Source organism: Neolamprologus brichardi, chromosome 18, assembly GCF_056152115.1.
Source record: "Neolamprologus brichardi isolate AB-2024 chromosome 18, ASM5615211v1, whole genome shotgun sequence".
NCBI lineage: Eukaryota > Metazoa > Chordata > Actinopteri > Cichliformes > Cichlidae > Neolamprologus > Neolamprologus brichardi.
In genome coordinates, this window is record NC_142121.1 from 4,618,970 (window position 1) to 4,645,455 (window position 26,486).

Sequence of the window (26,486 nt, forward strand, 5' to 3'; positions counted from 1 at the left end):
AATAAAAATAGAAAATTTTCTGTGAATTAACAAAAATGTTGCACTTTACAATTACAGGATCGTCTGGCCAATCAGCTATCAGAATTTTCTGTAATTTTACACATTTATTTCTCACAGTTTAGGCCCAATGAGTCACTGCTTTTACCTTTACTGTCAGGGTCCTGGCTCTCCTGACCCAGCATGTTTAGTTCTTTGTGATTTTTTGTATTATTGTACTTGTGTGAGTTGCCCTTCATGTTTCTCTGTGTAAGTCTGTGTCTGCATGTTTGAGTTTCCCTCTGAGTCTTTCGGTTCTTAGAGTCCTCTGCCTTATGGTTTGTCTCTGTGTTTCTTAGTTGCTGTCTCCACCGTGTCAAGTTCGCGTCTCTATGTCATACTTCCTGTTTTACTTTGAAGGTCCGTGTCTTATGTGAATGCGTCCTGCTTTGCTTGTCTCGTCAGTCCTGATTTCCCCCAGCTGTGCCCTCCTTCTGTGTCTCATTCCCCTCGTTACTTCCCAGTGTATTTAAACCCTGTTTCTCTAAGTCAGTGTCATGTCATCCCTCTTGCTGTGTGTTTCCTCGTGTGCCTTTCTGCAAAGTGTGATTTATATTTTCCCAGTTTAGTTTAGTTTTGTATGCTTTTCCCCTGTCAGCAAATAAAGCTGAGTTTTTTGAGTTCATCCCTCGAGTCTGAGTGCCTGCATCTTGGGTCCAACTCCTGCCTGCCACACAGCGATTCATGACATTTACTACAACAGGGTTTCTTTGTCATATAGACGTGTTGTTGAACTCAGTCTTTTTCTTATACTGACATGTGTCAGAAAAGAAATGTGTAGTTAAACATCTTCACACTGACAGAAATGGTACTTTAATCATCATTTACCACGATGTAAAATAAGTTGCCTGCCTTAGCACACACCATTTATATATTTTCTGGACTGTTGTGTTCAATAAACATATGAAAACTAAAATAGTGCATTACTAATAGTCAGATTGGATGTGTTTAAGATTAAGATCAACATGTTATCGCTGTAGAAATCATCATTTTGAAGGCTTCAGAAGTTCAAGTGAACGCATGTTTGTGATGCATATAAAGTCTGATTGCATCACAGAGATACCTGATGTAATTTCCAACCTATAAAACCTAAAGACGTAGAATCAGTGTTACTTTCTACTTTCGAATCATTATTAAGATACTCTGTCAGTCGAACAATGAAATATGGCTTAACTGACCCTTTTATCACATTCACAAATGTACTTTCACTTTTTAATTTCTTCTTCTACAATAGTCCTAACGCTGCATTAAATTGTTTGTTCAAATGCTACGATGTAACAATAACATATCGGCCTCATTGGCAGGTGTGACTCCGATGTGTCCGGAGTGCATCTGAAAAAAAATCGCATTGCACAGAATCCTCGAGTCAATTTCGTACATTTTATTACTGTTCCACCATTTATACAAGTACATATAATTTTGAATGCATCAATTTCCATATCATCTTTTTGTTTGTTTGTCTGAACGTGTGGTGCGGAAGTAGCAGTGATGAAACATGGGATGAAAATATCAACTGTAGTTGCCATGGATGCAGACCGAAAAATTATTATTTTTTCCACTTGACCAAAAAGACAGGACTACAGGTTCACCCAACCACGGACATGCAAGTTACTGAGTCAAGAGAGGAAGAAAAAACTGAGCCAAGTGACAAGCGGCGCTCCTCGAGTGTTTGTTTCTGCTACGGTTCGACGAGTGCTGGGAGGAAAACGCTGAGCGTCACATGGACGGAACTGAAAAGTGGCAGATGGATGGCTGAGATGGCTAAATATATATATACATATACTTACATACATGCAAAGGTGGAAAGACGAATGTTGGTTTGAATAAGCCAAGCACAATTTTGGGTTGCTGGTACCTTACTTGACTGTTTTGTGCAAAAGCATGTAGCTCAATAAAGTCGTACTACTTCCTCCACTGTGTTCATCATGAAGTACAATCTAAAATCTGAGCTTTCTTGTCCTTCACCTTCTTCCTTCCATGTGTCCTGCTGGTTTTCTTTCACTGTCATCTCTTCCTTTTATGATAATCATCAAAATGTTTCTACTGTAGTATCAATGATAAAAATCCCTCCTTTGTTTTTCCTGGTACTCTATTTTCACTTGTTTGCACTGAGAGTGCTGCATAACTGCACTGTGCTAAAGACACAAGCAGCATGACGCACATGCACACAGGTTTAGTACAAGACAGAGATTTGGGTTAAACTTAACCAATGCATTTAAAAGTGATGCTATGGGGTCGGTTAGAACTGTCTCAGTATCACCGAAAACCTGGTGCACATGTGTGAATCTGATGGGCTGGTTTTTGCTGGTTGCTGAGAGTTTAAGGATGCTCAGCTCTGTAAAACGCTGTAATGTCACCTTAACTTTTTTACCAGGTAATTCATTAGTAGCGGAGGATGGGTGGAGTTAACACCATGCCGAACGACCGCCACGTCCTGCTCGCACAAGTGATGAACACGACTGAAAAACCAACAATGGAGTCAATACCACAACTGCTCTCTGTGCAAGATTACTCCCACTAAAAACCCTTAAAGGTCTCCATACACGCAATTTGAGCCACATTGTGCAATGTGGTTCTAAAACACTTGGGTAAGACGTCATATTTGATGCAAGATACTGTTGTTGGCATACCCACTGGATCACGTGCCATTTATGTCTCTACTTTCTTCTATGCTACATCGTCCTCCCCTCGTCCATCCGCAACTCAACCCAAGTCTCTCCTTTGCTGGAATCCTAACGTTTTGCTGTGGATGTTTAGTCCCAAGCTATTTTCGTTTGCAGGACTCCACTGCCACGACCAAAGATATCGTCATGATTCTTTCAAAGTCTCACACTGTTTACGGTTTTACACCAAAGTGTAAAACTTTGGCTTTAAAAAAAAGTTCCTCAAGCGGTGGAAGCTGGGCGTTTTCAAAAGTGTGCTTGGTGTTTACAGTAAAAATAAATTTGGGTGGAGACATCTATCAATATTGCTAGTTTTTAATGTATCAAAGGTGTACTTTAGTACTTTTCCTTCCACCACTGCACAGATGTACATACATGTAACCTATATTTCCAAACAGTAAAGGAAAATGCACGAATGGCGATAATGACTAAATCAGAGGCTCCCTTCCATCCAGCCTTAGAAACATGGACCATATCACACTGAATTGGTTGCTGATGGCTCTGATCGTTTGCTGAAATCCTGCCTCCTGCCTGTTCTTCAGTGGTATCAGACTGTTAGTGGTGGAAAGCTACACTGATTCGAAACCCAGTAAATCAGACCTGGGTCAAACAGCATTGTGAGCGCCTTCGCTTAAGGCCTTTTCACTGCTTTGATACCAAAAGGGTGAGGTTTGCTCAACAGGGCAGACTGCTTTAGTGCTGTAAGGGTTTAAACTTGAATAATGAATATGAAACGGCTCTACTAGTTGGGTAGTGTCTTTTTCAACTGTTGAAATTTCCGTGTCAGGAGATTGTATGTGAGCATGTAACAATTTTATTTCAAAGTAAAAGAATCCGCTGTTGACTTTTTCCTCTCAGAAACGTTTTGTGCTGCTAATACTTGAATCGAAAGTGTGTCTCAAACGCCCTTTTACTTTCGCTAAGGAAATGATTTGTGTTCCAGACAATCGCAGGATGTTTGAGTGCCAGTCTTGTCTATTTAGGTTACAAAGGCACAACTGAGCATTTGCTAACTGAGCTCTACCCATGAAGGAGCAAACATCACCTTCTTGGTATTTTAAGCAAGTTCAAACAACCTCTAAGATGTGACCGTACTGTCTACTTCACCCGGGTCAGCAAAAGATATGTCTTTTCAAACAAACAAAAAAAACGTAGATAATTTTTACTCTAATTTGTCTTCGGATTTTGCTCGAGGACGAGAGGCTTCCGTTGAACTTTCTAAGAACATTTTAGAGATCTTTTCGGCGAGGCTTTGCAGATTATCTAAGCAATACAAATGTTAAAAAACCCACTTAGTTTACTAACAATATAGCTAAGGGTTTCAGTACAAAATGTAGAAGTTTATCTGAAAAATCCTACAACTGTTTAATGTCTAATGTTGTTTTTTTTTCTCTGCAAAGCCCGCCTTTACCAACCTTGCGAAATGCCTTAGAAAGCCTGAAAATTCCCAGTCCTCGCAATGAATCTCCAAGTAAAAGCTCTTCAAAGAAAGTGGGATCTTTTTAGAGAGAAAAATAGGAAGCAACATAACCCGACAATACCACGCACAATCACGCACGACCACAACCACGACTCCACAGCACTGAAAAGCTGGAGGTACCAGGCCAGAGCCAAAATCACGATATTCTGACGAGGAGGATGAGAGGAAGAGGGAGAGCCGAAGAGAGGACAGATTCGACTTGAGTCCAGCTGGTAAGGTGTTTTCTTAACCTCTCCCCTTCCCTTCATCAGAACCCCAAAATTTAGACGTCCACAGATCGAATGCAGGAGCCTTCTGTGGGCTGACGTGGGAATCAGGCCAAACTTTGTGGGACTGTATGAGCGAGAGGAATGGCGGATAAATGGCGAGGCGTATGGCCGACATACACTCGTATCAAAGTTCAAATACTACAGCAGAAAAAAATAGAATAAAACATAACAATAATAATAGCAATAATCATCTGCAGCGGTGGGAAACTTCTCCAGGTGGTTGCTTCAGTCCTCCTCGATCAACATATCTTCATCGTTACAATTATTATTATTATTGTTATTATCATAATATGGGTGGACTAGTAAATTTCTTTCTTTTTTAATCTTCATCGTTGTTGAGTTAGGTAATTTATTTCTTCATTTCCGAAAAGTGGCTGTCCATTAATCTTGAACTGCTACGGTTTGATCCTTGCTTGGTGCCTCTGTGGCGTTTGCCTCCTTGGGAGGTTCGGCGGCTGGTGTTGAACTAGGAGCAGGGGTGGCCTCCTTTGCCGGGGCGGGAGCTGCCGCTGCCTCTGTAGGCTTGGGGTCGGGGGAGGCAGCGGGGGCCGCTTCGGCTTTGGCTGCTGGTGCCGCAGGGGCCTCAGTCTTTTTGGCGTCGGCCTCATCTTTGCTCTCGGCTGCAGGGGTGGGCGCCGCGGCCTTAGCCTCGGCTTCCTTCGCGGCCGGGGCCGATTCTTTGGCCGGGGCGGCTGGTTTCTCCTCGGCCTTGGCGGGCTCTGCGCTCTTGGGCGCCTCCGTTTTGGGCTCAGCGTTGGCGGCAGGCTTCTCTGCCTCCTTTGCGGCAGGAGCTGCGTTCTTTTCCTCCTCTTTGGGTGCCGCGGCATCAGCTGCTGGCGCCTCCTTGGCTGCCGTGTCATTAGCTACCTCCTTAGCATCACCGGCAGCTGGAGCCCCGTCCTTGTTGTCTTTCGGTGCTTCGCTCTCCTCTGCTGAGGCCCCCTCTGCTTTGGCATCCTTGTCTTTAGCCTTGTCATCGTTTACACTGTACCCCTTCTTCTTTTTGCTGAGCTTGCCTCCCATTTTGTATCACTGGCCTCTGAAAGAGAAGGAAAAAATAAGACTTTTAGTAAAAGTAGATATTATATCACAGAGAATGCATTCAGGTGAAAATGCATTAAAGCTATAGCAAAATGTATTAACAGCATGTCAAACAACCGCTATGGCATTCTGTCTGAGACGTATGTGTGTTGTGTTAGGGAGATATCGCCTTAAGTTAAAACTAGGCTGGGTTGCACTTTCATGTAATACCATGTTAAAACACTAGGAGGTGCGAAGAGTCACATTTCCCAGAAATCCAAAATCATGCGCAGGCTAGTCTTAGCTCAATGCTTGTGCACTAACAGGAACCACAGAACTACAAATGGAAGAAGCATGGATCTTCATATTAACCCTTTAAGACCTACCATAGAACCAAGTCCGCCAGAGCTTATATTATATTTTTACATGCTGTGGAGCCATTTTTGGGAGCATTTCAAGTTGCTATACATCAATACAACCATTACAGCCCAGATTTTAATAATATGTCTGCATTAAGTGCATAGTGATTACATAAATTGCAAAAAAGTGCAATAAACTACAAAAAAATTGAAAATCGTTTTTGTTTTTTTAACATATATTTCTAGTTAGAGAAATTTAAGAGGCTTATCCCTCAAAACTGTAAATACAAAAAAGTTGCACAAAATAGTTTCCACCACAGGAAATTTATTTTGAGTGTCTTCATAGTTTTATTTTTGAAATACACCAATTTTTATACACTGCAGGAAAAACGAAAATAAATATTCTAATGCAAATTTGCAAAAAAGCAGCATATGCATCAAAATAAACTATTTCCAGCAGTGCAATATGAGTCCTAAGCATCCCAGAAACGACACAGAAAGTCATAAAGTCAAAGATAACTTTTAAAAACACCAGTATAGGCTCATGAGGCCCTGATGGTAAAAAACTACATTTCCGCAAAAATGACGTCACTTCCGGTTTCGGGCAGGTCATGGCAGACACGCGAAAGTTCGTGCTGACGTCTATTCCAACGTAGGAAGTGTTACAAACAGCTGATCGGATCGGCAAAGCGTGTTTCTGGAATATTATGTTTTTGTTGCTGCAAGTGCTTTTTATGCAGTTTTTGCAAAGCTATATGTGGAAGGAAACTGTGACCGAGGACAAGCTGATGGCATAAGATGTAAGAACAACTCCTCCGGTTTCATATGCAAAAAAAATTATTGCGCTAGCTTACGTGGTTGCAGAGCTACCGGGATTTAAAAATAGTTACGCAAAACAGAGCGTGCCCGCTCTGACCGGCTTTAAAGGGTTAATGAGAGGTGTGAATGGGTGGGAACCCAAACCCTAACCCTGTAGGGTTGGAAGGCATATAATCAAAGACCTGGAAGGGAAACATGAGGTGTGTAGATGCATTGATTGACCAACCAAAGGCCGGAAGTTAGATCAGATTCACATTACTTTTTAATTGGAGTTAGCATGTGGCTAAAATGCAATCTAACCTGAGTCCCAAGAGGTTTGCCAGAATCGGGTGGACATTGAGAGGTTATGAGCTAATCTTCATAAGCTATTGGCCACTGAACGCTTGCTGTTTTGTTGCACCATCAATCTTCACTTTTTATTTGAGACAAAAAGTGCAAAATCTGGACCGTGTAATGTGTATGCAGAACCCATGCATTTCTGGAAAACCAGCTCTCAAATTACATTTTTAATGCATTCTTTCAGCATGACCCTCATGCCCCCCAGAGAGAAGCACAGCATAATATTTTCATTTCCCACATATTACAACAGAGAAAAAACTAGATGAAGTAATAGTCATCGGAATAATTGATGTTCACTGTAAGAAAAATGCAGAAGCCTTTAAACTACAAGTCCAAAAAAGAGACCTTGCTCACGTATTCCATCATCCTGGACAACAGAGAGTAGGCACATCTAGTTTCTCAGCTTTCAGATCAGGAACATCTAATTATAAGTGCACAAAAGAGCTTTCAAAGCTCAGACGCCAGCAGTAAGAGGAAATTCAAATAAGTTACTGAGACAACACTCAAATCAACCGTCTCTTAAGTTCCTCAAATGGCCGCCGAACATGGCTAATTAAATTCTTATCTTGGTTGATGGGAAAGACTATTTTTGCAGAGAAGTAGACATAAAAAAGATCCGTGTTTGACTGGGTAAAATAATAGTTGCTGTTTTAGTGTGCAGAATGAGATTTCTGGGGTTAAATCTTCTCAGTGCAGAGATTAGTATCCTATGGGTAGTGATAAAGCGAGAGAACCGATACCAAGTATGAGTTTCTGTAATTCTGATTAACACAAATTAGCCATACAAGTTCTGCAGTATGTGTCCCACATGACTGAAATGAATGACCAATCAGTTCATTAGCCTCATATCACCAGTAGGCACACTCCTCAACCTTCTAGCCGCCTGAGTAAGATGTTATCATCCTAGTGGCTCTATGTTGGAGTGATTAATGCATGCACCTTACTCATGGCAGATCCCTGGTTTAAGACCAGGGAGAGACACAGCATACTCCTGGTGCTGATCCTAAGACCGGAGTAATGGAAAGGTTGTGTCGGGAAGGGCAGCCAGTGACAAATCAGACAAGTCAATCTGTCCCCTGTGCTGACTTCGGAAATAAGTGATCAGCTAAAAGTTAACTCTTTGTAGGATGTAATAATAAAAAAGATTCTGGAAAATATAGTTTTGAAACATCCTCAATACCTGGAGAAGAAGCTGTCATCTGTTCTTAAACCCAACCAACCCAAAACCCGATGCAAGATACTGGATGTCAAACCTAGGCTACGTCCACACGTACCCGGGTATTTTTGAAAACGCTAAAAACTCACCCATCACAATGTAGACTACAAGGCCCTAATTATTTAATCTCTAAATGTTTATATCATTTAATCTAAAAATACGTTTAATCGATCCAACACGAACCAACTGAGGCTACGTCCACACGTACCCGGGTATTTTTGAAAACGCAGGTTTTTCTATGCGTTTGCGCCTTTCGTCCACACATAAACGGCGTTTTTGGTCACTGAAAACGGAGATTTTTAAAAACTCCGGCCAGGGTGGATATTTTCTAAAACTCAGTTTTTGCATTTAAGTGTGGACGAGAAAAACGGAGAAAACATCAAAGGTGTGCGCCTTTTTTGACGTCACACTGTGCGCCACGTTATTGTTTCGGTGAAATGAATCTCTACAATACTGTTACTGTTACTTGTTCTCTCTGCAGTGTTTAAATGCTTACATATACACACACAGTTACTGTCCCGCCACACATACGACTCAGTTCTGCTTCTATGCCCCAGCTTTGTTTACTTTTTCCCACCGAGGCTTCTAAACTTCTGATTGGCCAACATTTCTACACGGTTAGGAATATAACGCCACCTGTTGCTTTGGCATGTTCCTAGCAGCGTTTTCCTTCATTTCTGCTTTTACGTGTGGACGGGATTATTTTTTAAAACGAAAACGGAAAATCTCAGTTTTCAAAAATACCCGTGTACGTGTGGATGTAGCCTACGTCTAAATCAAAACTGTTTTGTTGTGAGACACAGTTGCCTCATAATTAAGATACGCCAGATGTTTCTACAGCCTAAGTGGTACCAACCTTTCTGTGTTCCAAAAATCTGCCGTTAGTTTCATGCATCAGCCTAGAAGAATGTGGTCCAAAGTGTTTTAACCATCAGCATCTAAGTATCACGAGAGCAGGGTGGACCTAGATGATACAAGGTGGAAATGATGGACATTGCACGCTCTTAGATACTCGATGATATGAATGATTGATTGATGATATTGTACTTTTTGACTCTAACAAAACTAACACAATGTTGCATTCAAAGAGAGATGAAACTATCAATTAAGACAACAAACTCATCAGGAAAGTTACTTTTCCCCACCGAGGCTTCTAGACTTCTGATTGGCCAACATTTCTAACGGTTAGGAATATAGCGCCACCTGTTGCTTTGGCATGTTCCTAGCAGCGTTTTCCTTCATTTCTGCCTTTACGTGTGGACGGGATTATTTTTTAAAACAAAAACGGAAAATCTCAGTTTTCAAAAATACCCGTGTACGTGTGGACGTAGCCCTAATGTAACACAAGTTAAACCCAACAGATGAGCCGTAACTATAAACACTGCCTCATATTACAGCTCCTGCATATGAATCGAATGATAACAGCCTCAAAAGAAGGTCACCAACTACTGGTGCAGCACTTTTTTGCCCGATAACAATTCATAATGCGAATACAATATTGGTTGGTAATGTATGAAATGGGTTATCTGTCCTTGATCATGTATCTTATGAAAATTAATGATAATAGAATAATAAATAGCACCTGGTAGAGAATTTCTTTCCTTATTTTCTGTCATATATCTCATCCCAACAGTGGATTAATTTGAAAACATGGCATCCTTTTTAATAAAACCTGACCCCCTGCCACCTTTAAGATGAATCTTTGGGGCAACAAAACTGGCTGATGAACGTTTTCAAACCCAGCATTTCTACATTCAAGTTATTCATGAATAAATGAAAATCTCAAATTGTACTGCAGGAAATTCCATCATCAGGATGGAATATTTCCTTGAAATACTCAACCAGGATGTGAAGCACGCAGGGAATCTATAAAAAAGGCTGGTTTGGAGCGCTGCAAATCACCAGTCACTAAGCAGGCAGAGAAATGTGTGTGTGCAGGCTCAGTACACACTCCCACCCCCAGACACACACACACCTGCAGATTCCTGGCTCGGTCTTTCAGTTGAAGATTTTTTTCACGAGTGTCACCATCTGCCTGCTTCATAGGGGAGAAGGCTTCAATGCCACAATGAATCAAGCTTATTAGGAGCAAAGGATCAAAGATGGAACCGTGTCGGATACGATGATTAAAATAGAGAAAAAGAACGTCGTAATTTTATTAAGCTATTCTTCATAAAGCAGTTTGAATTCATCAGTGTATGTGAAATATGCGATTCAGCTGCCTTACCAACAAGGTAACGGATAAAGATCACCAAATCAAGAGGCTATGTTACGTTACGTGTGCAGACGTTTGCGTTGCCTTTTGAGTTTTACCTCCAGCAGAATGTTTTTGAATTGTCTGAGCAATAAAAAACCCAAATATTTCTTTTTAAATGATAAAAAAAACTGCCCTCTGTTACTGAATGTCTCAAATGGGGCCGTGTTGACGGACCGACTTCACAAGACCTTTTTATTATTCCTCAGTTATGTGGTTAACACCAAGGCGTCCTCTTTGCGCTGCCACTTGTAAAAGTGTGAAATCTGTCAAAGCGGCTCTGACGTGACCTTTTCCTCCCAAACAAACCCGACCGCTGCGAGACTCTGCCGGCTACTCACAAATTTGCCCTGCGAACGGGGGCCGAGCTGACGGTGAATCCACTCAAAATGCTAATCGCCTTGTCGCCACTGACTAAATTACTCCACTATTCACGCAACGCTCCTGCGGGCGTCCAACAGTTGGCATCTGCCAGGGCCGCCGTTCCTGCCGCGGCTTTATACGACCCACAATGCAAGTCTCTCTGCCGCATCACATCATTTGACTCCCGGCTTGCGCTGCCAGTACAATGACTCATGATCATCAGGCAAACAATGGCTATTCACAGGAAAAGCACGCTTTCTCACTGCTGGGCGTGTGGTTTTAGTATTTGAAGAGCTGGGGCAGGGCTGAGACAACCAGGAGAAAAGGCCCCCAGCTGACAAAAGACTTAATTTAACCTGCACACTGCAGTCACAGAAGCACAAAAGCAAGCGTGAATGGTCCGTTATGACCTTCCAACATGGCTTTGTGTGGACAATAACGTCAGTGCTTAGAAAAGGTGGCCACTTCTATCTTAGTGGCTTGAAAGGAAGTAAAAAATGAGCAACTAGAAGGCAGAGAGCAAAGGTCCAAAAAACACTGGACGAACTTCCAAACGACGCATAAAAAGAGAATCCTTTGTTATTCTTATCTGTTCATCTTTACGCCGATTCCTTGACCTTTTATTTCACACTCTGCAAGGATTTGGAATCAAGTATCTCAATCCACTTAGACACACTTTCATTGTTACGGTTGTAAGAAGCTAATCTCCTAACTGTGGAAATCCCTGATCTCATCACTGTGAAATCGCTTCTTGTGCTCCGACCAGGGTTGATCTGCGTTTCCAAATTTCATAACTGTGTTTCGAGACGAGAGAGACTTCACTGGCTTAACTGAAAACGTGTTTAATAGGTGAAACTTTAACCTTTTGCGACAGACTAAAAACGCGACAGGGAAGTGAAGGGTACTCACTACATCTGGGGACTCCTACAGTCGCTCAACATCTATCTTTGCCCAACAGGAGTCGTCCCAGGACTCTGAATAATCTGATGATCCTTTATGACCAAGAGTGGGGAGTTAAAAACTCCTTTTTAACAGGAAGGAGCCTCATGCAGGGGACGGCCATATGCCGCAGATGGTTGGGTGAGGGGAAAGTGTAATTTTACTCTCAAGTTACTGGAACTGTTCAGTCTTCGCCACTGCACATTTGTTTCCAGAAGATGCTGACAAACAGCAAAAACAGGCTTTCAAGCTCAGCTAAAGTCAAATTAAAGACACTATTGAAATCCCATAAAAGACCCGCATTCAGCATGTTTAAAAAGCAGCCCGTAGAGACCTCGGCGAACGTCGATGCATCTTTCTAAGGTCCATTTATTCTTCCTGAGGCTGCACACGCCCAAGATTAACACACCTGCGCGTTTCTTCTTCTACTATTCCCCACTGTGTTCAGCAGTTGCCTGCTTTAGCCACAGACTCGCCAATCCCTCAGCCTCTCGAGCTGCTGAGTTAACAATACCCACGATTGATTACAGCGGCGGCGAAAAAGCATTTAAAGATTATTAAGTGACGATCGTGTCCGTGTCTGGCGAGTCAAAAAGGTGGCAGAGAGGTTTAGGGTGAGCAGAAGTCTCTGAAGGAGCAGATGGCTGAGCTTCTCCAGCTCTCACCATCTCTGGCGAGTCATCTGTCACGCCCACACATCGACACCACTGCTCAGCTCTGCTCCACTTTTTCTCTGCATCATCGCTTCAGCCTCCACCTTTCTCCACATCTTTATGCTTCAGCTACAGTCTCCACATAACGCCGCCTGGATCAGACGTGTATAAAATGTGGCAGTTCTAAAGAGATACTGTATTCCTATCTACTAAAAAGTCCCTCTTTTGTCTCTCCGGTCCAGCAGATGGCGTCTCCAGGAGGTCCCAGGGTCTCCGTGAATCCGCGCCCTGAGAGCAGCAGTGAACCTGCCGGCCTGGCAGTTCCTGCGTTCCTGCCATCCAAGATGACACGTTAAAGGTTAAAGCTGTCACTGTCCGACGCCCCGGCCTGCTCGGACACTCACTCTGCTGGGAAATCAGCTTGACAGCAGAAAACAGGAAGAACTGCAGGAGCACTAATGGCAGTTTGGTGTTTTTAACCTTTATTAAAGTGAAGAAAATGAACTTTTTTGTGCAGGATGAAGGACAAAAATGGTACAGTAGTCCCCTTTAAATAGATTCCACTAATTCCCCTCATGTTAGGAACTTGTTTCCTTGTATTCCTTCTAATTTTTATCTCTTACATTTCATTAAAAGTTCAAAGAATTCTGACAATTTCTGTTTTACATTAGTCAATTTTTGCTTTGTGATTCATTAAATGTCTTATTTATTAATTTGTTTATTATTTCACATTTATCCTCTGCAGTTTATCTGTAGTTCTGGGCCTCTGCAGAATATTTTATTCATTTTTTAAAAATTTTTATGTACACTGAAGCTAATCAGATGATGCAAAAAAAAAAATCATATAAATTAGATGCTGTATGTGACACAAAAGGAAAAAATGCATTGTAGTGATTGCATCACTTGCTGTTTTTCCAGTGAAACTGACATTGAGAACAGTTTTGGTTTCACAGGACACGGTGACAGAGATAGCATCCTCTCCCTGAGGACAATAACAGCAGCTTCTCGTCCTGTGTCACACTGACCTCCATTTTAAAACAGTTCTGCGCCATCAGACTGAGCAGATCTACGAGTATGCAACAAGCTGCTGCAGCTATCTAATTCAGCCGCACTGCTGCGGATTTAAACTCTGTTACTGCTCGTTCAGTCAGACTTTTATTCCCGCCCGTGCTACTTTCTTTGTAACCTTCCGTAGGGGGTCAAGGGTCGTAATTTTACTATAATTTGTCACTGGTCCAACAAATGCCCAACAACAGTTTGAGAAATGGGTGGTTTAGGTGAAGTGTCGGCCATGTGTGTTCATGAATAAATTTTACATGAATGTAACACTATAATTCATAACACAGGCCTGAGCACTGCCTCCCGCTGCCATCCAGCTCGCTGATTTAAAATGACTGATTCACCAATCTGCAGCAGGAGAGTGCAGGAGGCTGAGCGGACAGGCAGAAAAACTGGAGCAGAAAATTTGGCCCAATCACACACACAGACACAAATAAATGAAAAAAAAAGCTCTCTGCGCTGAGATGGAAGAAAGAGACGGGAGCGGAGGATGCTGGGAGTGCACAGTCAGAGGAGCCTGAGTCGAGGTATTCAAGTGGCTGAAGTGGCAGATGGGAGTCCACCACGAGGGTTTTAAGAGACACAATTTTCACATTGCACCGATACGATTTTCCCACAGCACTGGGCTATTTTAAAAGCTCAGTACCCCAGATCTTGACGAGCGCTTCCACATTCGAGTTAAAGATGTTGCAAAAGTATGTTCTCCCTTCACTCCCACCGCACGCTCTGCTCTTTTATTTCAGCCTGAATGGACTGAATTTGCACTAGTGTGTCAAAGCTACAGCAGGACCAGCGGCTACGGCTATTTTTGTCCAACAGTAAACACTTTTCATTTTACTATAGCTTCCAGCTGTGTGGTTATTTCCATGTGTCTGAGGGAAAATTAAAAAATAATGTTCATTGGTGCTACATATAGAGAATATATATGAAATATAAGATGTGTCAAGTTAGCTTCGGTATACTGCTTAATGAAATGTTTTTCTATATGAAGACATTAAACAATTAATTGTTTAATAGAACAGAAAGACAACAGCACTCATACAAGGTACATGTTGGGCTCTCCAACAACACCGTAAAGTGCATGATAGTAAAAAGTGCAATTTGATAGTCCTTTACAAAAGTGACCATGCACACTCATTTATGAGTAAAGCAGTGCTTGAATGTCTGATGAGCAAGTATTTTAAAACTGCATTCTTTCTAATGGCCAACAGAGGGTACGACGTCTGCTTTCAAGGACTTGTGGTTGTATAAGTCTACACAGTCTCCTTTGAGTGACCTCAGTAAATACTTTCCTAATGGATTTATGGGCTCAACCTGTACTATATAGCCAACATAAAGTTCACGTTGTAAACTACAGTCCTGATTGTATTACAATGAAACAGTTCTAATGATTTCAAACACCTAGATCTGAAAAACTTCGGACCAATTAGTGACATCTTTGTTTAAACAATCTATGAAAAGAACTACAGATACAGTAAAATAGTAAAATAAAAGTACAAGTCATAACCAAGGTCATCCTAGCACACTAAGACTAAAGAAATACAAGGTCTACTGAAGTTTTTGGTTAAATGAAAGTAAAGGTTAAACTAGAGTTGAGATAAAACTAACTAATAGAAACAATTTTGCTTTAATTTCTTTAAAAGTCAAGTCAAGTCATCTTTATTTATATAGCACATTTAAAAGACATCAAGTGTCGGCCAAAGTGCTGAACAGAGGGATAATATAATAAAAGAATTAAAATAGAAAGAAAACTTTTTAAAAAAAAAAAGAATTGTAAGACACGTAATATCAAAGAGATCCAAAAGCCTTGGAAAATAAGTAGGTCTTGAGATTCGATTTAAAGACTTCCAAGGATGAAGAGAATTTTATGAAGGGGGGGAGACTATTCCAGAGTCTCGGGGCGGCAATGGAGAAAGCCCTGTCACCTCTAGATTTGAGCTGGGAACTGATAAAACCATCTGACTGGAGGAGCGCAGAGATCGAGTGGGTAAGTGCAGGCTAAGAAGATCTGAAATGTAACCTGGAGCCAAACCATGGAGGGCTTTAAAAACAAATATTAAAACCTTAAAATCAATTCTATGTTTAACTGGTAGCCAGTGTAGAGATGCGAGTACCGGGGTAATATTCTCTCTCTTTCTAGTACCCGTCAGGAGCCTTGCGGCTGCATTTTGAACAAGTTGCAGGCGTGACAGGCTTGAGTGACAAATGCCTAAATAGAGAGAGTTACAATAGTCAAGACGTGACGATATGAAAGCATGGATAACAGTTTCCAGGTCTTTAGATGACAGGATATTTTTGAGTTTAGAAAGGCTCCTGAGTTGGAAAAAACTGCCACGAACAACTGAATTTATTTGCTTGTCCAGCTTGAGAGTGGAATCAAAAATGAAACCAAGATTTTTTACATGGGGATGTACATTAGCTGATAATGGGCCCAAACTGTTTCTTATGAGACTAATAGTCCTGCTTACCGAAGATTATAATGTAAAAAAAAAAACTTGTGTAAGAACGTTCAAGCAAATATACACCTGTATGCTGATGATACTGTCATTAATACTCATGCTCACTTCGTACATGCTTTGGACATGAAATACACTGTAGCAGGTGACTTTGGGTGAAAGTCTTATTTATTCTGTAATAACCAGCTTGAGAGTGGAATCAAAAATGAAACCAAGATTTTTTACATGGGGATGTACATTAGCTGATAATGGGCCCAAATTGTGGGGATAGGTTAATCGGATAATCCAAATTGTCACTAGGTGTGAATGTGCGAATGAATGTGAGTGCGAATGGTTGTCTGTCTCTGTGTGTTGGCCCTGCGACACCCTGGCGACCTGTCCAGGGTGTACCCCGCCTCTCGCCCTATGACAGCTGGGATAGGCTCCAGCGCCCCCCGCGACCCTGAAAAGGATAAGCGGAAGCGAATGGATGGATGCTTGGGCCCAAATTGTTTCTTATGAGACTAATAGAGTCCTGCTTACCGAAGATTATAATGTAAAAAAAAAAAACTTGTGTAAGAACTTTCAAGCAAATATACACCTGTATGCTGATGATACTGTCATTAATACTCATGCTCACTTCGTACATGCTTTGGACATGAAATACACTGTAGCAGGTGACTTTGGGTGAAATTCTTTATTCTGTAATAAACGTATTTAAGACAGACATGTATCTTATAATTCCAAATTAAAACTGCAAAACCCAATTAAAGTTTACTAAAAGAGGAATTACTGCTTATTCTAACTTCTGTAATTGAGCCACTGTTTATTTTGTCAGCAGAGAGTGGATCATTTTGGGTTTTAAACTGAGGCAGGAGCCGATCTAAACAAAGTCGTCACTTTGTTCTGGAGAGCAGTTTAATTACCCAGAGTACACACAAACTGCCCACTGCTTATTCTGGCCTCAGGCTGAAGACACGCACACAAACATGCGCATTGAAACAAATGATAAACACACATGCGCAGGCATGAATAAACACACACTCGCATTCAGTCCTGTTTAGACAATCAATCCTCAAATTGACAGAGCTTGAGAAAACTCCTGGGCTGGAAATGGTTATTGATCAGTGCAGTGGGACCACAGAGGGCCGCTGTGTGTTCAGCTGCTGCTTATGAGTCAGAGGACGCACTCAGCAGAGATTAAAGCCAGCGAGACGCTTTGAGACGCTTCTTACTGAGACGTTTAATACTGAATACAAAATCCATCCCGACGCTTTGTTGGCTGCGGAGGAAAGCGACGGCAGACAAAACAAAACACAACTGAAAGCGATTATGTCCATCTCTGTGGATTAAGTGGCATTTTGCTCTGCTAAATCCTCTCCTCCTCAGATGTTCACATGACCTCCGTGTCTGCAAAAGCTGGCGCAAGTTTGTGCGGAAGGGAAGCGACTCGTCACAAATTCTCTGCTTGTCACATTCCTGCACGTTTCAAACAGTTGGATTCGAACGATGACCTTGGAAACAGTCAGATGTTATTTTTCATGAATCTACGAACGAAAATTATTCTTTTCAAAATGCATGACTGAATGTGTTCACAACACTGTACTGAGTCTCACAGATCTTTGTATTGAACTGGAAAGATCCAACCATCCCCTATGAGGAAGCACCTAGCAGCAGTGGGGAGGAAGACTCCCTTTTAGTAGGAAGAGATCTCTGGTAAAACAAACCTCAGAGAGCCATGGGAGCGAGGCTGGAAGGGGTGTCGGACCTATAAAACAACCCGGCTAACTGTCTTAACTGCTGCATCGATTACAGTATCAACCATACGAGCTGTATTTTTGCTCATTCCCTTGTGATTTACTCCTCTGTAGAAATAAAAAGGCAGCCCGAGAGAGATAAAAGAAAAACTGCAGCTTCATTTGCTGCTGATGGAAAGAAATATCAGAAGCAGCAAATAAAATAAAGCCTGCAGGCTTGTCTTCTGAGCACAGTTATTTCCCTGTTTCTGTTTGTGATTTCTTTTCTCATTTCATTCTAAGAAACTATAACACAGACTTGTCCTTTCTGCATGCACCGACCTGTAATAATGTTGTCATTCCGTCCTGATTTACTGTGAAACGTGGCAAAGCCCCTGGCCTTGTTTCTCCTGTAAAACATTGAAAAGATTTTACTGCTGTGTGACACATCCAGGTCAGCCTCTCCGGCTCTGTTAAGTGATGAAACAGGTGCTCACAAAGTTACCCACAGCTCTCTAAAATACATACATTTACCAATCAAGACAGCTGATGTAACCACAATTTCTGTTTAATCACTTCCTGCTTTATTTTGGAACCCAAGTGCTTGATTGAATTTGACCTTTTAATTCTTCTGCTGTTTTTCAAAGTTTGCCGTTCCATTTCATTCACCAACCGTCAGCGGTGACCCAATCAACCTCCCCCCCAGATATACTCTCCCCATTTCCCCTTGTCACTTACCAGATTGTGTGGTGTCCCTCAGAGTCAAGCTTTCAATTAACTGCCAAGTTCGCAGCCTTTTCTCCCCTCTGTTTGGAAAGTGTTACTTTCCACGAGTTTCTAGTCAACGCTCCCTGAGAACGACCTTTTGTCTTTTTCTGGACTTCGCTCTTTCCCCAACGCTTGACTGATAACCTGGAGGTCATTTGATTAAAGGCTTTAGTGGCATTTAACCAAAAGCGCATGAATAATTCTGGCATTTTTTTGTTAGCCTCATACCTTTCTGAGTTTTTGAATTGGTACACTCCTGCAAGATCACTGAGGTCTGTGGATCAAATGCTCCGAGCTGTCCCGAGGTCCAGATTAAAGCACAGAGGAGACCAGGCCTTTGCTGTGACTGCTCCTAAACTGGAGAACAAACTGCCCCTTCCCATCAGGACTAGGGATGGGTATCGAAAACCGGTTCTTGTTGAGAACCGGTTCCCACTGTTTCAATTCCTTGGAATTGTTTGCCATTTTTGCAAACGATTCCCTTATCGATTCCAGTCGCCCTGAATGACATCACCACGTTGCGGAGCGTCATTTACCTGGCAGGAAACACGGTGCCGCGGCTCAAACGCTCAAAAGTTTGGTTATACTTTACGAGAACGGATGACAACAGGGCAACTTGCAATACTTGCAAAGTAGATATTTCATTTAAGGGAGGAAACACTACGAATATGCAAAAGCATTTGCTCACAAAACACGCGATGACCTTAAATGAATGTCGTGTTTTTAATTCCGCTCCGGACTCGTGAATCTCAACCCAGCAGCAGCTGTAACGTTTGCATGTCCTCTCCTGTTAATGCGGCAGGTAAATAATCAACTAACAGTGCAGATTATGTTAGCGCGATCTGCCTTCTTACAAAACCTGCCATTACTGTGCATTTAGGTGACCATGATGAGACAGACAGAGTCTGGCTCAGATGCTGGCAGTTCTCGCTGCAGTCTACCAGTAGCGTCTCCTTTCAGGCCAGGATAGACGAATGTCAGCGAGCAGTGACTCAGTTTGTGGTAAAAGGCTTGCACCCATTTGCCACAGCAGATGATTTTCAGTAAGTGAATGTGTTTAATTGTAGGCAGGGACATTACTGGATATTCTTGTGTAATTGCTACAGAATAATTTATGTTATACTTTGTTACTGCTACAGAAGAATATTTATTTTATTATTTTACATTTACTATTTTTTTTCCTGGGGACCCTGTGACACCCCATTGAAGAGCTACAGGCTGTGGATCTCTTAAGATCTCACTGTTGGGTTTGTAAGGCCATGTTACTCCTAAATTTCTATCTTGTTCAAAGAGCAGATATAAAACAAAGTTCTAAGCTAATCGACTTTAGTGTTCTCCTTTTTTAAAAAGAATCGATAAAGAATCGAATCGTTAAACAGAATCGAAAATGGAGTTGGAATTGTGAAAATCTTATCAATACCCATCCCTAATCAGGACCTCCCCAACATTAAATATTTCACATCTTTAATTCTCACAGCTTTTCTTTGTTTTTGGCTAAATTACAAACTGGTCAGGAGAGTTGATTCAAATGAAATCTTGACATAGGTACCTTAACCTCTTAAGCCCCAACGCCCCCTGATACGGGGGCAAAAGGCAGGAGATCAGGTAGGCTTGGGGCTTAAGAGGTTAAAAACATGTCATTTATTGTTTTTCTAACAAATTCCAGTTCAGTAAATCTATGTTCTTGGATGTGCTTCACAAAGACATCATGCTGCGTTGCAGATAAAAGAATGATTCCCACTCTTGTCCTCAAAGAGAGGAATGCAGCTACTTAATTTAACTGTTACTCTCTGTTAGCAGATACTTGAAGCCACGGTGTTGGAACTAGCATAGGTTATGTCAGTGCGTCCCGTAATGTGGAAACTCCATCTTTTCTAGCAGTGAGTGAGGCACAGCTTGTTGTTTGTGTCTCATCATCATCTGATTTCCCTTCGTACCCGCATTGACCTGACTTTGACTTTGTAAAGTTGTTGCTTTTACACTTTTCACCTCTGTCAGACGCACTGCTCTCAGAAATGATTTGTGTTGCAGTGCTGCCACAGGAGGCGGCCAAAACGACTCAGACACAGCTGCTGATTATAGAGTAGAAAAACAAGTCATATTGCTGCAAGAGTATGACAGGAATATTTTACAAAAATCTGTCAAGCTATCAAAAACACCAGTAGACCCAAAAGTCTACAGGTGTGAATGACAACAAATGTTCTGTTTTTTTTTGTTTATAATGTGCAGAAAGATAAAACTACTTAAGAAATGTACTGTCATAGCCTCTAGCCTGAAGATGTTATGAGGTTATTGAGTGCATAACGGCACATGAACACAGCACTGCACCTGGTTACTGAGGCTACTTGTAAAAAGAGTCAGTTCCTCCAACCCTGCGGTGAGTATGACTGATTGGATTTGTCAGACGCCTTCGCCGCCTTGGCCACTTGCTCTGTTTTCACAGACAGATAAGAGACTTGAGGAGGTCCAAGGACGAAAGACAGCGGCTCGTCACCGAACCCCAAGGCGTGTTTGATATTTACATGATCTCAAATCCACCACCTCAGCAGCCAGACACAGACAGTTATGTCTGACCGGTCTGCCTCAGAGGAATCTGCCTGAGTCATTCTCAGCCACACTCAGGACTTCAGTGATTTCTGGATGAATACAAATAACTGTCTTTCCTATTTGGAATTCATTCTGGAGAAATTCATTCATTTGCTGGCATTCAAACCAATGCTGACAATACTAAAGAGCCTCAGGTGGATCAGCCTGTGAGCTGTGATGTCCACAGGGACGTGCTTCAGTCTGCAGCCGGTGAGGAACTGAGTGGAAAGCATGAACCGACTGCCCCCAGCATGGTCTCTGGGACACAACATGAATTAAGTCTAACTGTCACAACTTGTTGAAGATAAAGACTGTTAACATAAAGAGAAAGCACGGAGAATCCTTCATCTGACCAACCTTACATGAGTCCAATCATTACTCCAGTTTCACCAGTTTCTGCAAGGCCTTCTCACCCCTGGACATCGAATACCCATGTTTTGTCAGACTAATCACCTTTTGCTTTTATCTGATCTATCCGAAACATTTAAAATGATATTTCAAATATTTCTGGAGTTAATTTTCTCCACATCAAATGTTTAACTTCAGGAGTTTAACTTCATATGTTGCTTATCCTTACTTTTACAGCTGAAGACTTGGGACATTTTAAACCTGTTGACATGTAACAAAGTCAAATCAAAGCTCCTAAATACATGATTGTACGACGGACTTTTGCGAGATCTCACAAAACAAACTCGGGATCTCGCAAAACAAACTCGGGATCTCGCAAAAGTTGAATTCCAACAATGGCGGCAGCTACTTAGTTGTAATATTACTCTTTCTGGGTCACAAAATACACTTTTAAGATATTTTGAGGCATGAATGTAGTTGTGTAAACGTCAGATACCTGCTCGGTTTACAAGACATCACATATTTGCAAAAGTGCTCCGACGTTTTCGGAGATCTGACACCCACTAGCTCGACGCTAACGGGAGGTCGAGACCTACTACAGCCGGGAGGAACACCGCTTTCCCGGCACATTGTGCGTCGACCTCCCGGTCGGCTTCGAATGCGGCTAAAACTTTTGCGAGATCTCGCAAAAGTCCGTCTTAATTTTTTTTTTCTCCCATGTCCCCTGCGGGGCTCCATAAATATTAGATGCCAAAAGATGACAATCATCGTTTTAATTCCACAGAACTCTTAATTTGAAGTCTGGAAGTTTCACATTTTAATGACCATATCAATGAGTTTGTTGGGTGTTCACCTTCAGTCACTGGTTAGGTTTAGAGATCAAAGAAAGCTTGATGTGTAAAGAAAGAGTTTCAGGCTAAGATATAGATGGATGCCAAAGGAAATGAGGATTACTTAGTGAGTTTAAATGCGACACCAATGGTTTCTTTAGGAGTTAGGAGGGACACAATGCCAAAGAACACCTTTCAGGTTCCAGCTACTTTAACAAACCGGCACTGTGGGAGGAAAGTCTATAATGACCCTCTGTATGTACTGTTCAGTCAGCTCAGCTGCTATAAAGAACCTTACAGTGTGTGTCAATATAAGTCTTGACACTTTCACAAAAAAAACATGTTTGGTTTGAGTTTTTACAGACTGTGCATCGATTTTGCTTTCCTGCCTTGTTCAAACATCATAACATGCTAAATGGGACTTCAATGATTTAGCAGCGTGGAGAACTATGGGGGCCTACAGGAACAAAGGCGTCTTCAATACACCCTCAGAAACCCACACACAGCAAGTAGAAATATCTTTGGAGATCCTTGTGGATTGCATGAATACCGCCACTCAAACCACTATTGAACTTGAAGCACTCAACACAATCCCGATAGCTGACAAGTAGGGTGCAGTTTCAAAGGTTGTGTGGAACCATAATCAGTCTGGAAAATGTATGTATAACATTCAACCTTTGGTCTCCGGCTTTTGAGTCCAAGTCAAGACCTCACATGTGAGACTTTAGCTCCATTAGCTCACAGCTGATCCAGATAGTGTTGACTGCAAGTAGGAGATAGTTAGGATGTGTAACGGGAGGTTTTGGAAAGTTTATCCTGAACATAGCATAAAGAAATCAATCAAGGTAGCAGATTTTCCAATAAAAATTGTCAAAGTCATTTACATACAAAGTCTGGATCTTCTTAAATGCACTTGTTCTGCTTTTGCTTGTTCTCTGTCATATGCATACTGTTACGATGCTTGATACCCATGTTAAAAATTACCAAAGTGTATGTAAGACTGCTATGGAGTCATGCAAAACAACTCTAGCAGAATCCAACAATAAAAATATGGATATAGCAATAAGTATAATGAGTCACCTTCAGGTGACAGTTTCAAAATGAACAGCTTTATCTTCAGCTTATTTATAGAAGTCATAAATAGCGGATATTCACAGTTACGAATAATCATCACACTTCAGAAAGACTCAGTAGGTTTTAGCTTCAGAATAGTCTGAGCAACACGAGAATCTAATGAATGCACTGCCCCTACTGTATCTCAAACAGTGGTGGAGCATACTCCAACTCCGCTATCTTTACTGAAGCTGGAAATGGTAGTCCTTCTCCTGGAGATCAGCTGTGAGCCTGAGGGCTACGAGACGCTATCAGAGGTGGAGAACTTGGTTCACTCCGGCTGCAGAGCACAGCGAGCTCCTCTGTTCCTGCTGCTGTCTAAGATGGTGGCGCCGAAGTTCATCCAGTTTATAAGAGGCAGCTCTTTGTGTCACAAATAAATATTTGCAAAGGAGAAATGGCAGACACGTCATATAACTGTGAACACTTACACCCCCTTTCTTCTACCACTGCAAGCAGAAATCAGTTTTAAATCTGTGGGAAACAAAGTGGACTGACTTCATTGGAGCAAGCAGAAATACAGTATAAAACCACGACAGACTTAAACCATTAAAAACATTTCTGAATCTGTTGCAAGAGAACAAAACTGATCAGGAACTGATAAAATTGAATGGCTGCAGAGGGAAATGGTGAATTTTATTGGGAATAAAATTGCAGTGCAAGGCTGTCAGAAATGCAAGCAATAACTGTACTCCAGGTCAAACCTAGTGAGCGTACAGGGAGGGATTACAAACACAGGAGTAGGCATGAAACAGCTCCCAATCCAGGGCTCGCTTTAGACTCTCAGATGTTGGTCTTTCTCAGCATCTGAAAAGACCTTTTGCAACAAAATTTTGGCAGACGTGTCCGAGGAAGACATCCTCGAATCAGGTTTTTATGGTCGCGGTACCATGAAACACAATAATATTTCAGTTAGCACCAACAAGCAACCACTTAAACTTGCACCAGTTAAATTAGATCCTTTTTAAATAATAAGATATCCGAGGACAGAAAGGAAAAAAACCTTTTTCACTACAAGCTGAAAAGTGTTGACTTTTAAACACGAGTGCTTGATGGTTTTGTCGTTGTTTACCTTCACCTGTGCTAAGTACAACATATTGTAAAGATATGACACAGGAGAGCTGACAAACATGAATTTCAAAAGCAAATATGCAGCTTATCTATATAGGCTGAAGGCTTGGTTTCAATGGCAAACACGTCAGAGCCTCTTTATCATCCACAAATATGTAGGCGAGTGATGCCACCAAAAATTCCATATTTAGTTCTTGCAGCTCATTCAGTATAAACCTGTTTGACAAAGGTTTTTAGAAACTTTGTATTTTCCCTCCACAGATATCACGAAGTCTCTTACTTTTCTTATATTTGCTCTTTCTGCATCAGCCGGAAATTTTGTCCACAATAAATAAGCGATATTCATGGCAGGCGCAACAAGAAGTATTAAAATAAAGGCCCATAATTCCAACACATGGCATAAACATCTGCTGTTTAACAAAAACCTCATCCTAGCAATCTTTAGTTTAAGGAACTGCAGGTTAAAAACCACCAAAGTTAGAGCTGGGATAGATGTGACTGATGGTTAAATGCTTATTACCAATAAACTTGATGAATAATTCATTGAATTATCTTCAATTCAAAGTGCTTTAAATTATACAGTCACTGAAGATGTTTTATATTGAAAGCAAAGCACCCTACAACATAAGACAACCTAAACGGTCAGGTGACCCTCTGTGAGGAAGGGTGTTTCTGATGGTGGGGAGGAAGATCTCCCTTTTAACAGGAAGTCTTCTTCTAATGGTGGTCTCTTGCAGGTGGGTGGAGGTTGTGTACTCACAACCAGTATGACTGAGATGACCATATTGACTCTCTGACATGTGACAGAGCCAAATGTAGAAAAAAATCTACAAACAAATTACTTACAGGAGTCCGTTCAATATATAAATGTGACAGAAAATGAATAAAAGTTCCTTTTACAACACATTTTTCAAAGCTAGACCTCAAGATAACATCTTACGTCCAACCCAAGTTTCAGTTCATTCTTTTAATTAATGAATTAATTTTTAAAAACCTGAACCACCATTATAGAACAGAAATTGTCTCCACTCATGCAAAACAACAGTGTCAGCAAAACTAACAACAACAAAACATACTGGCAACCACCAGTGCTACCCTTCAGACTCCTAACAGACATACAGATGATTTCAATTTAGAAATCAAAATTCATAAAGACCTTTGTGTTAGGGATGGGCGATATAAACGATATACGATAGAAACGATATAAATTTGGCCAACGATAGAGATTTTGACTATATCGCTCTATCGCGATAGCGCATGTTGATGATGTCATCAAGCTGTGCCTGTTTTGGTCGAAAGCATGGCAGCGGCTAAAACCATTATCATCTGCAAATTATGGCGGGCGACAGTCACAGCAAAGAGATGAAGCACTTTTGAAATATGGGACAAGCCAAAAACTGCGCTTCCTCCACTTCCGTAACATTGATTCATTAATGTTGAATTCTCTCGCAGCTGCTCTATTCCCATGTTGTTGCAGTATATTAATAACTAACCTTGTATTGTGGATGAATAATCTCAGTTGTTCTCCTGACTGAAGTTTGGCCCGTGTATAGCATCCTGCTATGCGATTGCATTTGTCCCAAACCACCAGAATCCCTCACGTTAACTTTTAATGAGTGGAAAAAAGTTGGCGTTCATCCTCCAGCTTCACTGTGCTAATGTTATGCTAACATAGCTGTGTCGCTAGCAATCACGTAGCACAACATGTTTAGGTGGAAGCTAGCGAGCTAACTTCCTGTTAACTTCTAACTCCGTTAAATTTAATAAATTCTGTTTTCATGGATGTTAAACTTAATTGTTACACCTGGTAAAGCAGCAACACTGATGATTTAATTAAAGATGAAAGAATTTAGACCGTTTTTAACTCTCAGTATTTGTTTGACTTTGGGACCTGAGGTTGACGGAGTTTTGGACCCAGATTACTCCGTGAAGCTCCTCACTACGGCAGCCGTAATGCTCTGACAATCAATCAAGCAGTGCGGCTTACCAAAGTTGTACTAAAACATTTTAACAGATTTCTGCAGCCAAAATCGGTTCGAGGTCAGTAAGCACAACCAGAATTCATACATAAGGCACACTCTCGATTTTTGAGAAAATTAAAGGATTTTAAGTGTGCTTTATAGTGTGGAA

General features: G+C 41.4%; 1 protein-coding gene across 1 annotated transcript in view; it reads right to left on the minus strand.

Moving 5' to 3' along the window:
* Positions 1–1,397: 1,397 nt before the first annotated feature.
* The window catches only part of basp1 (brain abundant, membrane attached signal protein 1), a 61,454-nt gene continuing 36,365 nt past the window's right edge, over positions 1,398–26,486 (minus strand). Inside the window, exon 2 of the mRNA XM_087832000.1 lies at positions 1,398–5,487. Within this exon, the coding sequence (XP_087688126.1) occupies positions 4,830–5,471 (642 nt within the window). The 5' untranslated portion in view covers positions 5,472–5,487 and the 3' untranslated portion in view covers positions 1,398–4,829. The remainder of the gene's footprint in view (positions 5,488–26,486) is intronic.